General features: G+C 40.9%; 1 protein-coding gene across 2 annotated transcripts; it reads right to left on the bottom strand.

The window, feature by feature from the left end:
• Nucleotides 1-2586: 2586 nt before the first annotated feature.
• znf281b (zinc finger protein 281b) lies at nucleotides 2587-11916 on the bottom strand. 2 transcript variants are annotated; one of them, XM_017484327.3, is made up of 7 exons: nucleotides 11766-11916; nucleotides 9323-9745; nucleotides 8983-9099; nucleotides 8723-8846; nucleotides 8518-8601; nucleotides 7417-7535; nucleotides 2587-7276 (listed from the first exon to the last, which is right to left on the bottom strand). In XM_017484327.3, exons 2-7 carry the CDS (start codon nucleotides 9692-9694, stop codon nucleotides 5651-5653), a joined length of 2442 nt encoding a protein of 813 aa, XP_017339816.1. In that variant the 5' UTR covers nucleotides 9695-9745; nucleotides 11766-11916; the 3' UTR covers nucleotides 2587-5650. The 2 variants fall into 2 exon arrangements, with proteins under 2 accessions (XP_017339816.1, XP_017339817.1); XM_017484328.3 differs by having other exon boundaries at nucleotides 8983-9096.
• Nucleotides 11917-14145: the final 2229 nt, after the last annotated feature.

The following is a 14145-nucleotide window of genomic DNA, read 5'->3' as shown; positions in this document are numbered from 1 at the left end:
AGTATTTGGTCTCCAACAATATTTAGATAGGTGGTGTGTGTCAGAGTAACAATCACATGAATGCCTGGACCCAAGGTTTCCCAGCAGAAAATAGCCCAAAGCATCACACTTCCTCCACTAGCTTGCCTTCTTCCCAAAGTGCATCCAGGTGCCATCACTTTCCCAGGAAAGCAAAGCAAACACACCAGGCCATTTACATGAAATAAAACAAAATGTAAGTCATCAGATCAGGCCACCTTCTTCCATTGCTCCAAGGTCCAGTTCTGATGCTCATGTGCCCACTGTAGGTGCTTTTGGTGCTGGACAGGGGTCAGCATGGGCACTCAGACCTGCACAGCCCCATACACAGTAAGCTGAGATGCATTGTGTGTTCTGACACCTTTCTCTATCATAACCAGCATTAACCTTTTTAGCAATTTGTGCTGCAGTAGCTCTTCTGTGGGATCGGACCAGACGGGCTAGCCGTCACTCCACACATGCATCGGTGAGCCTGTGCACCCATGACCCTATCACTGGTTCACGGGCTATCCTTCCATACACCACTTTTGGTAGCTACTAACCACTGCATGCCGGGGAACACCCCACAAGACCTGCCATTTTGGAAATGCTCTCACAATCTGGCCCAAATCAAAGTCACTCAGATTCTTATGCTTGCCCATTTTTCCTGCTTCCAACAGATCAACTTTAAGAACTAACTGATCACTTAATGCCTAATACATCCCACCCCTTGACAGATGCCACTGTAAGGAGATAATCAATGTTATTCACATCACTGGGTTTAATGTTATGGCTGATCGGTGTAAAATACAAGACATTTCAAGTTTTTGCTAAACAGAAGATTTTCAGTTATAAAACATTTAAGAATATTATCACAACAGCATATAACAAATTTCTTTGTAACACAAACAAATCTGAATCTGCCAGCTGAGCTTCAGTCGCTGGTTACACTGGAATATGCAGGTTATTAAGCACATAACTATCTAATGTCTGCAATATTTAATGATAATACTATCTAATGTTAGTCACAATATTCTCTTTCTGCTGGATGTTCTGTTCATCCTGCATGACGATTGGCTGGCAGATAGAACATAATATAAAAATACCAAAAACTCTCAAACTAAAGAACACCAAAAGAGAATAAAGTATCTCCAGGTGATGATGCTTATATTTGACCAAAATGCCAAACAGAACTTTAATAATACTGAGGTCATGAAAGGCAGCTTATTTACTCTACTATTCCACACAGATTTTCTGCTTAATTTGTGAAATTTACTGGATGGAACACACACACACACACACACACACACACACACACACACACACACACACACACACATATTCCACTTCTCTGTGCATTATCACTACTGTTTAAACTACAATCACTTCCTGGACTTCCTGGTTAATAGCCAAAGAAGGAACTTGGACCAGTTTTGCTTTGACTACTACCACATTTGTTAATGAATCATTAAAACAACAACAACAACAACAACAACAACAACAACAAAAACAGCCAATACTTTACATAAGCTTTCCTTTTGTTTCAACTACAAAATTGCTGCTTTAATAAATCTATTACAGGTTGAAATTTTCACAATAGGACAACAAAAAGAAAAAGTTACTTTTGCACAGTATTAGTCAACTATTTAAAACTGCACATGCAAGTGGTGACAAAGAGGGGAAAAAAAGATTGCACACATCTGTATGTGTAACAAAAAACATAAAGAAAAAAATCTAAAATATTTTTCTTTCTCAGAAATATACGCAGTATTTCAGACCAGCTTTTTCCTTAAAATGTCCAACATGGTTAGTATTCAGTATTCAGGGCTGCAAGGAAAGCTGGCACACTGAGCCCCCCAAAAATGAATTCATTTCGAAACTTTTTGGTGCTGCTTAGGCAAAAATTGACAGCCGCTTCTTTCAGTCATGGTCAGTAAAGCCATGTTCTTCTGTGCGTTTGATAGCTGATGTGTCGTGTATGATGAAGTTATGAACATGCTAGGAGTGGCAGGAGAGGAAGCGATGTAACGTATTGCACAGCTAAAAGCTTTGTAGCGTAGTCGCGTCCCCTGCTCAGAGAAACTGAGGTTGCTGTGGTGTGATTAAGGGGAAGAGCGAACTGTTCGATCATACACCAGTATAATTTACGCAAAATCATGCAAACTGCAATATTCAGAGTAGCTTACAATTTTTCAAAATTACCACAGGTTTGGTCAAAGACATGTCATGTGACATCACCAAATGCATTTAGAAAAGTCAATTCACGTGTGTACAGCTAAAAGGTCTCATTTACCAACAAACATCATGGCTAGGGACAGCGCAAAACAATTTAATACAATTGCATTTTCTAAATTGCGTCGCACATTTTGAAAAAAGCTGCAGCTAAATCAAGCATTTTCGGCCGCGAGAATCACAATGAAAAAATGGACTGTGGACTGTGACTATACACTGTGACTAAACCTTAACAACCATCATAATATTAAAAAAAAAAAAAAAAAAACACTTCTCATTTTCAGCCAATGAGTAAACCTCAGGAATGAAGGAGGTTTAACACTCACATTCAACTCACAGACAGTTACACTGACAAGCTTTCATAACAAAAGGTTTTATTGGCTTATCTAATCATATATAAAGTCATCTGACATGTTCAGCCCTGTAGAATCACAAAAAACAAAAGCTTGAAGATGAGGACACATATGCTACAAAAAATATTTTGGTGCGATCATAATCAGAAAAAAAACAAAACAAAACAAAAAAACTTCATATCATGCATCAGACAACAAAATCAAACGGGAAAGAAAACACATTTTTTTTAGTGTTTTGTACATTACTGTAAACAAGAGTTCATATCAAAACATATTATGGCAAGTAACAAAAACAAGGGGGAAAAAAACATTGAAAAAATTCAGAAAATCACAAGGGGAAGAGATCTACAAGGAAACACTGCTTGGCAAAATTGCTTAACAGACCAAAAAAAAAAAAAAAAAAAAAAAAAAAAAAAACGTATTCCAACAGACCAACATGAATGATAATCGTAAACACAGGTGGCATTATATGGTTCTACAATATGGCTGATGTACACTACAATATTACCACTATATAGGCTACATGAAACACGTCCCTGGTTTTGTCGTGTATACAGTGATATGAGGTATATTAAGGTCAATTGTGTTCTTTTTGCCACTATTCTTTTTTTTTTTTTTCTCTTTTAAAGAATGGGACAGGTTTGGAGTGCAGCATTTAGGTTTTGAGCCCCGACACTAGTGCAGAATCAGCAGTTCTCTGTGAAGGGACTTGAGGCCAATAGCTGGGTCCCGTTCATGCTGGGTAGGAGCAGGAGACATGGAAGGAAGACACAGGAGTCTACCTGCTTCATTCACGGGCACAGCAAAGATTGTATTTGTGTGTGTGTGTGTGTGTGTGTGTGTATGTGTGTGAGGAGGGGGGGAAATGGTAATCAGATTCACAAGTCTCCTCAGGCTGAGTGATTCCTGATTTCATGGCTAAAAAAACAAAAAACAAACAAACATTTAAACAGGTTCAGGTCCAAAAATTCAGATTTGCATGAGTTTAAAAGTCCACAACTTGGATGGTTCTCCAAGCAAAGACCTTGAAAGGGAAGTTTGCATTTTTGTCCATTAGGCATCAATTTTGTAATTTGAGAGGTAGAATTCCAAATGCAGCTTTTCACGCAAAAAAATCAACTTAATACTTAAATACACTTTGAATACAAAGAGGCCCTATACTTACACCCAAGGCTCCACAGCACAAAATTGGTATGGCATCCATGTCGATAGCATTACAAGAACAAATCATGCTAATACCCCTCCCATCCCGCTATATATTAAAAACAAAATGCCCATAGCAATAAACACCCATATCCATTACAAAAAAAAAAAAAAAAAAAAAACAATTAAAATCACAGCTTTCCTCTGAACAAAAGCATGTATGTATTTGTCATCCAACAGTTTTTGTCTTCAGTGGTAAAAGTGCTAATATGATTCCTTGAGAAATAAAAAGGATGAGAGCCGACACATTTAACAACAGGGTATGATTTAGGGCTGATTTATACTTCTGGTAAGCACCGAGGCAATGAGAAATAGTTCATGGGTAAGCGTAGCTCGAGGGGGAACCGACAGAAACGTTACGTCTCATGACCATCTGTTGTGCACGACACTGATTGGCTGAGCAGGAAAGCGTCTACAGTAATGTCAGGGTTTTAAACTCAAACCAGAACTAGTGCACAAGCAAAACGGCACAGATTTAGGATCGACTTGTAGAAGAGACACAACATTAGAAGGTCTTTGTTTTACAAAATTATGGACAATGAATTACAGGACAGTGAGTGAGTGAGTGAGTGAGTGAGTGAGTGAGTGAGTGAGTGAGTGAGTGAGTGAGAGAGTGAGTGAGTGAGTGAGTGAGTGAGTGAGTGAGTGAGTGAGTGAGTGAGTGAGTGAGTGAGTGAGTGAGTGAGTGAGTGAGTGAGTGAGTGAGTGAGTGAGTGAGTGAGAGAGAGAGAGAGAGAGAGAGAGAGAGATGGCAAAAACCTGGGGCAGAGTTTTTATTGAATGAATAAACCAAAGGCAATGCAAGATCGATTTCAGCAGAATACTGCTATTCATGGTCAAGTATAATGTAAAAACTAAACTCTTCTTAACCACACTTTCCTACTTCTATCCATCGAGTCTTCAACAGTGAAGCGCGAGACTCTCCTCTTTGACTGGAGTTCAGAACGTTCTTGGTTTGCTACATGCGACACTGCCCTCTGCTGTAGTAGAGAATGTTTTTTACCCGTTCACAGGTTCGCAGACGCAGAAGTATAAATCAGCCTGTGTACGACAAACCTTGAGGCCACATTTCAGTAGCAGTAAAGACGCTACTTAAAAAGACATTACATGCACGCAAACAGATTTCCATGAGCATTCGCATGGGACTGAGCGTGTGCGTTTAGGTTCGCAACCATGTCTTACGTCTGTCCTTTAGTGATTAAAGTATGCAGTGTTTTCACATTGACAAAGTACCATAATATCTGCATATGTACAAGTAGTGGAAAGATTCACCAGTGTGATCAGCTGAACAGGTAGACTGAGTGTGGATTTGATTTTTTTTTCCTCAAGGAATTTCAGAAAACAAGATTCACTGTAGTTTTAAACTATACTTGTTAAAAACAAAATCAGTGCTAGTTGCACCTAATTATTTTTTTTAAAAAATGTTTTTCCTGAGTAATACTTTCAATTATTGTAACAGACAATAGGCCGACATTTTCTGCCACTGAATACTGGGCCACACCCTGACAATAGTTATTACTATAGATCATCTTCATCTATTTTACAATTCTATCCTGATTGCTAAAAACACAGGGTTCATGAAAAGTCAAGCCAGTCATTACCTATCCTCTAAATCACAGAAATGACTACACTAATAAAAATGAGGAACTAAAATACATATTAAAAAAAGAAGAATATCAAAAAATTGCATTTGAGGTCAGGTAGACCTTCCCTGGTAGAGTATTAACAATTAATGGCAGTGTAATAATTAATATTTTATCTTGCTTTTTTTTTTTTTTTTTTTTTGTAAATGAGGGAATTGGGCTCGAGGGCACTGGGGAAAGTCCTTGTCCCAAACTGCAGGGTTAGGTTGGCTACCAAAACCTTTACCTGTAGCTTTGGCTCGTGGGGGTTTTGGTTCCTGAGCTAGCTGGCTCATTTACTTCAGCTAACAGACTGGTATACCCTGAGAATTCCGACACGGGAGTTCGCGATATTCGGGGGTCAACCTCGACAACGACGATCTGGGGGTCAGCGCTGTACGCCAGCGGGGTCCGGCGCTCGGATTTGAACTGGGAGCCGAATGCCTGAGCGAAGTTCTCGATCTGAAACGTGGGCCGCATGTCCACCTCCTTGGATGGTTCCAGGGCCGTCAGATCAGGAGGGGAATTTAGGGAGTAGACAGAGGTGGTGCCACGGCTGGTGCTGTTCGCACTGGTGGCACTGCCATTCTTCACCTGCTGCTCCTTCTGCCTGTTGCCATTAGCAAGCTCCTGGTTGTCCAACTGCTCAGTGAGCTCTTGAGATGGCGTGAGCTGCTGGTGGGCTGAGGGCTCGAGGGCACTCAGATGAAAGGCCTGTTGGGAGGAAGGTGAGGCATGGGAGGGAGAGTGGGAGCCCACCAGCATGCTGAAGTGGGACTTTGGGAGCACAGAAGCGGATGAGGGACCATGGGGGGAGGAGACAGAATGGCCGAAGGTACACTCCAGAGGAGACGCAGCGTACATGTGCTTCTCCGGGAAGAATGTAAAGACACCGCTCCCACCGTGGCTCGTCCTCTCCAGTGTCTGCAGCAAGAACTTGGAATACTCGTTCATGACGCCACTCTTGTCAGCTGAGCCATTCGAGGAGCTTTCATCTGCTCCTAGCTCAGGCGTCGCTGAAGCTGCATGCAGCTCAACGTGGTGCGGATCCGAGAGGTCAAAAGTCACATCGCTTTTATGGGAGTAGTGATCCAGCAGACTCTGCAGTACCTCGTCTGGGATGCCGGACTTGTCGTGCTTGTTATCAACACTGACCAGAGGTGATGTGTCCAGTAACGCAAGTGTGGGTTCACCAATGCCGCCCTGGATAACCGTCTGCTGAGGAGGAAGGTGGACCGAGCCGTAGTCACCACCGCTGCTGTTCACCGCATGCAAGTACCTCCTTTTCTTCAGAAACTGCATGGCATCGTCGTAGTTGCTGCTTGTGCCACCTTGCTTTGACTCTGAGGAACTCTGCAGGAGACCTAGACCGTCCATACCTCCGGGTCCAGGCAGATCCATTGGACTGGATTTAGGAGCTAACAATTTCTGTTCATGGAGAGCTGAGCTTGAGCCGGCCTCGCCCATTGAGAGCAGGCTCTTGTCCCCACCCTTGCGTCCTCCTTTCTTAAAGGCAAGCTTGGGATTGCGAACGTGCTGGTTTGCCATGCTGGTGTCTGCCATGTTCCCCACCCCTGAAGAGGATGCCCCAGAGCCAGCGGCCATGTCTATGGCGTAGTCTTGCATGCCGACCATATGGCCTGCCCCTGAACCTACAGTCTTTTTCCTCCGCCGCTCTCCACCCTCCCCACTGTTTTTTGACTTGCCTCTCTTGCGTGGTGGCGCACTGGCATTTCCCTGAGTGTGTAGGTAGCTGCCTTGTCCCAGGTCTTCATCTCCAAGGTCTAGCATCCCTGGGTCCAGACCCTTCTTTATGGCTTCTCCACAGGTTCTCTTGTGCTTCAGTAAACGATCAGTACGAGAGAAATACTGCAGAGGGGTAAGGAAAGTGGAGTGAGTTTAAGATTGCTCCATGAAATGAATGTCAACTTAAACATGTAGAGACAATTGTTCTCACATAAAATAATCATTATAAGCATTATCAGATGCATTAGTAAGCTCATTGTTACCTGTTGGCAAGTATCACATTTATATGGCTTTTCTCCACTGTGTGTCCTCTTGTGTCGCTCCATATGGTATTTCTGAATGAAGCGCATGTTACACTGGTCACAGCTGAATGGTTTTTCCCCTGTTAAAAAAGAAATACAGTTGCGTACATATCTCATTAGCAGATTTGTACCTTTTTGTCATTTCGACAGTTTGAATATTTGACAGGAAAAAAAATTATGAATGAACACTTGAATTCCCAGGATAAGGCGTGACTAATCTCACAACAACTTCATACCACATATCGAATTGGCATACTCAGGTTACCATCAGACATCATCTAACTATAGTAAAATACATAATTTCTTCATTTCTGCTTGGTGTGTATATACTTGGGAGGCAATGATTCTTGTGTTTTCTTCAGTTTTGTCAGTAACTCAAAGTCTAATCTAGCTAGCAGCGCTAGTTTGATCCAGAACAAGGGACTCCAGCACTCCTCCATATGAAAACAGTACCATCTGTTTAAACTGTAAAGACCAACTTACAACCTTACTATTTTGTAAAGCTTCTTCTTTTAAAAAAAAAAACAAAACAAAAACACACACACACACAAGACATAACAAATTTGCTTCCATTTCAAACAGACTCTGGAGATGCACTGCTTGATTTACGTACTTGTTTTCTTTTGTGTGTGAACTCTGGAGATCCCACACCTCCACTTTCTAAACACCGAACAATGTCATGGCTGCAGTCTATAGTGGCTTAGCACAGCAATGACACTTGAATAAACAGAATAATATGCAAATACCTTTAATTTGCTTTAAAAAAAAAAAAAGAAAAAAAAAAGAAGCACCGCTAGTGCATACACAGCGTGTATGCACTAGCGGTGGGCTAGTATCAAGGGGCTTGTACCACAGTCCCAGCAGAAAGTGTGAAATGAATCCCGCTATATATGGAATGATTTACAATTTGCTACTTTTAAAGATATAAACTGCATCCTATGAACCTGTAAGAATAAACATTCCAAAATATAAACCTTTTGTCAGGATAAACAATCTTAAAATCTTTCCCCCAAAAAATAAATAAATAAATCGGGGGGGGGTTAGTGCCAGTATGGGACTCACCACTATGGATCTTTTCGTGCCGCTGCAGCAGGTACTTCTGGATGAAGCTCATGTTACACTGACTGCACCTAAAAGGTCTCTCACCTGTGCAATCAGAAACATGGGTTGAAATGTCAAGGTTAAAGAATTGTCCCATTAAACATTCTAGCAAAACCACGTCTTTGGGAGTTGCATGTGCACTGGGCTTGCAGTGAAAGACTCTCACCTGTGTGGATGAGCACATGTCTGCGCAGATGGTAGGAGCTGCGGAAGGCGGCATTGCAGTGTTCACATATATGTGGTTTGGAGCTGGGAGAAAGGGGTCCTCCCTCCCCATCCAGCATCATTGACTGAGCAAAATAGACAAGAGGAAACTAGTCCATTAGTGTCAATCATAATATTTTCTTTCCACATTTCTTTGAGGCTAAATATACACAAAGGCTTCTGTAAATGGGAGAGTGAAAGAAAAAGTTAAAGAACGAGCACCTTTGTGGAATCCCCTCGCTTCCTTCTGCCTCTGCCCTCTGTTCCCTCCCCATTTGCCCGCCGTCCTTTTCTGTGTGTGGAATCTTTTGGGTCTTTCCCTAATCTTGCAGGAAGCTGCTGTCAAAACAAGAATAATACAACTGAGGTTGATGGAGCATGAAGAGAAAAGTCGAATGCAGACACAATAAGAACTTGTACAAGACTTTGAGAATGCCAGGTATGTCTAGAGCTAAATTAACCATGCAGAAGTATTTAATCCACACACACCTACACACACACAAACACACGACATCACATGCGCAAAAGTACAATTCCTCATCCTCTGCTTTTCTGAGCTTACACTGCTAATGTTGACATCATGCAGAAGCATGTTCTGGTGGCTTCCAAGTGAAATGTCCAGCATGTCTGAACTCTTTCCTCCACCTGTTCCCGGGCCAGTTCCATACAGCGGGATGCGGTAGTCAAGCTCATTGAACTTCTCCTGCTTTATGCCCATGCTGTGCAGAAAACCGCCACCATGCTCCGGAGAATCCCTCTCCTTCTTCAGGACCATCTCCTGAGGCAAATCGGTCACGACCGGCTGCGAGGCGAGCCGCGTAAAGCTGGTGACTGGAGGTAAATGGCTGAACATGAGCATGCTGGGGGCAAAGTTGGGGTCCATGCTGCCGTTGCGCAGAAACTCGTTGCCTAGCTTGTCCTGGATAATACTCATGGCTGGATCCTCGAGAGGGCAACGGTCATTCAGCTCAAAAGAGGAGATACACTGCAAAGATATAAACAAATCATGTAATTTGTCCAGGACAAACACGCAAACTATTTTACCTGCACAAAAGCACGATATTACTGTTGGAAACTGCTGCACAGCCCGGAAAATGACTTGTACAAGCTGATCAGTAAAGTAAACAACACCATAACCAGCTCAGACACAATACACCTTTCTATCAATTATCTGTACCGCTTTTCCTACACAGGGTTGCAGGGGGCCTGAGGCCTATCCCAGGGGACTTGGGGCACAGTGCGGGGGACACCCTGGACGGGGTGCCAAGCCATCACAGAGCACAAATCACACATACACACTCTACAGACAATTTGGAAATGCCAATCAGCCTACAGCGCATGTCTTTGGATTGGGCTCGTTTAGGAGGTAACGGTTTCTGCTCATGGAGTGCAGAACCTTAGGTCGGTTTCAATATATGGGTTTTACCGCTATGCAAAATTACTATTGTTGATGGAAATTTGAAACTGTCTGCATTTGGCTTTCACACCAAAACGCATTAAAACTGAAGGTGCTGAAGATAAAATATTAAGAGAGAGGGATATTTTATTCTATCATGACTTGGTTTTTTTTATACTCTTATCTATATTTATGCTTTGGCCATATTGTATGTAAACAATCACGCCAATAAATTACTTTGAAATGAATTGAGACAAGAGAAAGAGAACTCATCTTCACCTCACCAAATAAAAACGGCCTAGTAAATCTCTTGAGAGATGAACGGATAACGCGGCTGTCTTCAAACCTTAATTCAACTTTCATTTTATTACGTGAAGTGATTTATAGTCTCCCCAGCCCCCAACATATATTCTCTGATTCGGCGAGATTTTGATTTCGCCACACAGCATCTATTGTGGTGAGGGTAACGTTAGCTAGCACACGACAGCAAGCAGCTAACGAAGCTAATGTCGAGTGAGCTAGCCAGCTATCAAAGCTAATGTCCTTTACATCAATAATGAATAACGCAGAGATCCCAGCCGCTCTGCTGCTTCTCTAATCCAGCATAATAAAGAGGACGCGGTTTGAGCCAGAACTCTTGAACGGGGTTAGCCTATCTGTATTTAGAAAGATTTTCCCGAAGCTTATCTGATAAAGACATTTAATCCACCTCTCATGCTAGTCAACAAATCAAATCTCCGCCTAGATAACCAGCTAGCTAAATGACTAGCCGTGTAGCTAGCAAACATTTGCTAGCAGTGTAACCACCACTAGAGCAACCAGGCAGTGTTGTAATGAAATTATACATGTTTAAACTTTGTTGTTGTTTTTTTCAGCTTAATTTTATATAAAAGAAGAAAAATAAATAACTGGACGTTAGGCGTTCCCACTACCCCGGCTAGTTCGTGTTCAAATAAACACAGAGACATTTATCGCCATCAAGTCAGCGTTAGCTATGGAACAAAAAACCCCTTCCAGTGATGGTCAACACACCGCTAGCACGCAGCGCGCTACAGAGCCACTCGACTAGCTGGAGAAATAACACCAAGTGCTACCGGACTAGCAAATATAAACACATCATATTACCATATAGTATGATATTTAATCAGTTCGTCTGAGATTTAAAATATATTTTTTTAATTAAAAAAAACCTCTGCGCCTAAACAAATAACCGTGGCTTTTCTTTAGCTATACCTAGCTAATTATAACGTGTGGTGTTGGACAACTGCAGCCACAATGATATAATATTTCCTAATTTACATTGTTGAATAAAAAAGGTGAGTTAGAAGATTTGAATACAGGCCAAACAGAAATCGCTACGTTTATCTTTTCATTTTAGACAAAAAATAATAATAAACAGGGTTAAGAAGAAAAAAAGCTAATAAGGTGTTAGCATCAGAGCTCGGTGTTAAATGGCCCATGGTGGCACTGCACACAGAAACAATGATGCTCGCCAACAACCAACGCATCACTCCGTCTGCACTCCGGCTTTTCACGCTGCTACCACGCAGATTTCGAAATCCTTTTGCGATAGCGCTCAGGAGAAATCTGTAGAATCAATAACACTCACCCGGGCATGTCCACGTCCGACTTTTAACGTTTGAATGAACCCCAAACACGCAGTTCTTTTAGCGTTTACTGCCAAAACATTGTTCTCCTGCAGCTGTTGCCCTCTTCCATCTTGTGTCGGCGCGGGGGATTCTGGGTAAAGCGGACGGGTCGGGAGAGGAGACAGGCAAGTCCCAGTGTGGGACAGTGCTGTCTCACTTCCTGCAACACATTTGAATGTTTGTTTGTTTGTTTGTTTGTTTGTTTGTTTGTTTTGTAATAACCTGTGCGTTTATTCGGTTTCTTTGCGTCTTAAAATACGTTATAAGCTATTACAACACATTTATAAAGCTCATACGACATATTAGGCGTACTTCCCTGCTGAGAAAAAAAAATACCTTCATAGAATTTGTAATGGTTATAATGGGAATTGTAATGGTCCCTGTGGGTGTCTACTGGTAATTTGTTGCCTTCTATTTGTGGCATGTTATGTCTAGTGGGTACCATTTAGAACCAATAGTGGAATTACAACAGTACAGTGGTAATGGTTTTAGTGGTTAGCTGATGGTTTGTTATGGTATTTGTAGTGTAAACCATTAGAATTTCTATGATGGTTTCTATTGTTTGTTATTTTGTTTTTTCAGCAGTTTTTAATAATACAACAAACTTACTAACAACTCAAAGTTTGCACTTATTGGTAGGGCTCAAGGACATCAAATGCTTTCTACATTTAATAAAAACCAAGTAATTTTTAATTCATTGTTGTTTGTTGTATACAAGATTTCCCTTGTATATTATCATATACAGTAGCCGATTATCATGTAAAAATTGTATTGTATAAAATGGTATTCAACTAAAATTTGTGATGGTCCAGCTACATTAAAGTCCTGGCTTACAGTTCCAGATAAGTGCCTAACATGACTAAATGGTGACATTAAACAATGTTTAATGTTTGACCATTAAGGATTAGTTCATGGGTATGAACTTTAACAAGGACTTTAACAGGAAATATGGCAAGCACATCACTCAAGACACTTATTAACTTACAAATAAATTGAAAAAGACTGGAAGTACTGCAGCCCAACGGAGAAGTGGACGTCCACAAACATCCACCAATGAAGACACAACTGACGTGGTGCTGGCAAACATAATCCCCTGTGTATGGAGACTTTTGGGACACTCTGTATATGTTTTGTTTCATAGTGGCACTTTACATGACCATTTATGATGAGCATCAAGCACTCTGGACAGATGAGATGTTTTGACTTTAATGCAAGGAGTATACACATACTTCTTTGTCCATTTGTTTTTTGTCTGTTGTCAAGTCTTTATTAATAATAAAATAATAAAAAAAAAACTTATAGTATGAAATGTCTAGCCTTGTGACTATTCTCTGATCTGATGATCTGCCTTCAAAAAAACTGCACATAAATGCATGTGATTGTGTAAGCTGCAACAGAGGATCTGTTTATCAGACAAATATCATTTCTGCTGCAGTATTCTTCTCACGTATACACAGTTCCACTAAAATACTTTTCTGTGTCTTTATCTGGTCTGCAAGTTGAAGACACCTGCTCTAAATCCTAATAACTTCACCTCACTCTATATCGCTCTAGATACAGTATAGTACCAATATATTTAGCCTGGCCTGGCAACTATCTGCTGTTGTATGTTCATAAACTGTCTTAAACGACATGTCTTAAACTGTCTTAAATGACAAATGCATGAAATCTGTGCACTTAGATGCACTAGTCAAGTGTTCTGCAACAGTACTAGGCATTCCTCTATGAGCATGGGATCTACTGCCTAAAGAGCACACAGACATGATGATCATAACAGAGCTGTTTGAAGGTTGATCCCCCCCCCCCCCCACCCATTCGCTCTACTGTGAACTGCTCTACTGAACTTCTTTCAACTTCTTTCTATCATTTAAATTTTTTGTATGAAGGTAACATTAAATTAAAATCAGATCTATTTCATGATTTCTATATTAAGCAGCCTGAATAACACTCAGCAGACCAAATCAAGCTTTTCTTGGAGTGTCATTTCCCTATACTTCCAGCTAGTCAATGAAAAAAGATCAAATTTGCTTTAGTAATAGCCTGCTTAATTGACCTAATATCACACACTGATTTTTAAAATTTATATATACTTGAACACATTATTAGTATTATATTTGGTTTTATATGAATATTATATTTAGCACATTTCTTTAACAATATGGCATGTTCATATTCACTTGCCATGCCTGTCCATGTTCATGTTACTGTATTCGCAAGTATAGTACATTGTTTAAACAGTAGATGGCAACATACGATCTAGTAATATCCGCTGGTTTGTACACAGACAAGTTCTTGTTCTTTGGTTTTCTCAGTGTATAGGCATAGCTGGAAGATTTTAGA

Source organism: Ictalurus punctatus, chromosome 13 (assembly GCF_001660625.3).
Source record: "Ictalurus punctatus breed USDA103 chromosome 13, Coco_2.0, whole genome shotgun sequence".
NCBI classification, from domain to species: Eukaryota; Metazoa; Chordata; class Actinopteri; order Siluriformes; family Ictaluridae; genus Ictalurus; species Ictalurus punctatus.
The sequence above is the reverse complement of the archived record's forward strand: the minus strand, read 5'-3'. Positions and strand labels throughout refer to the sequence as shown.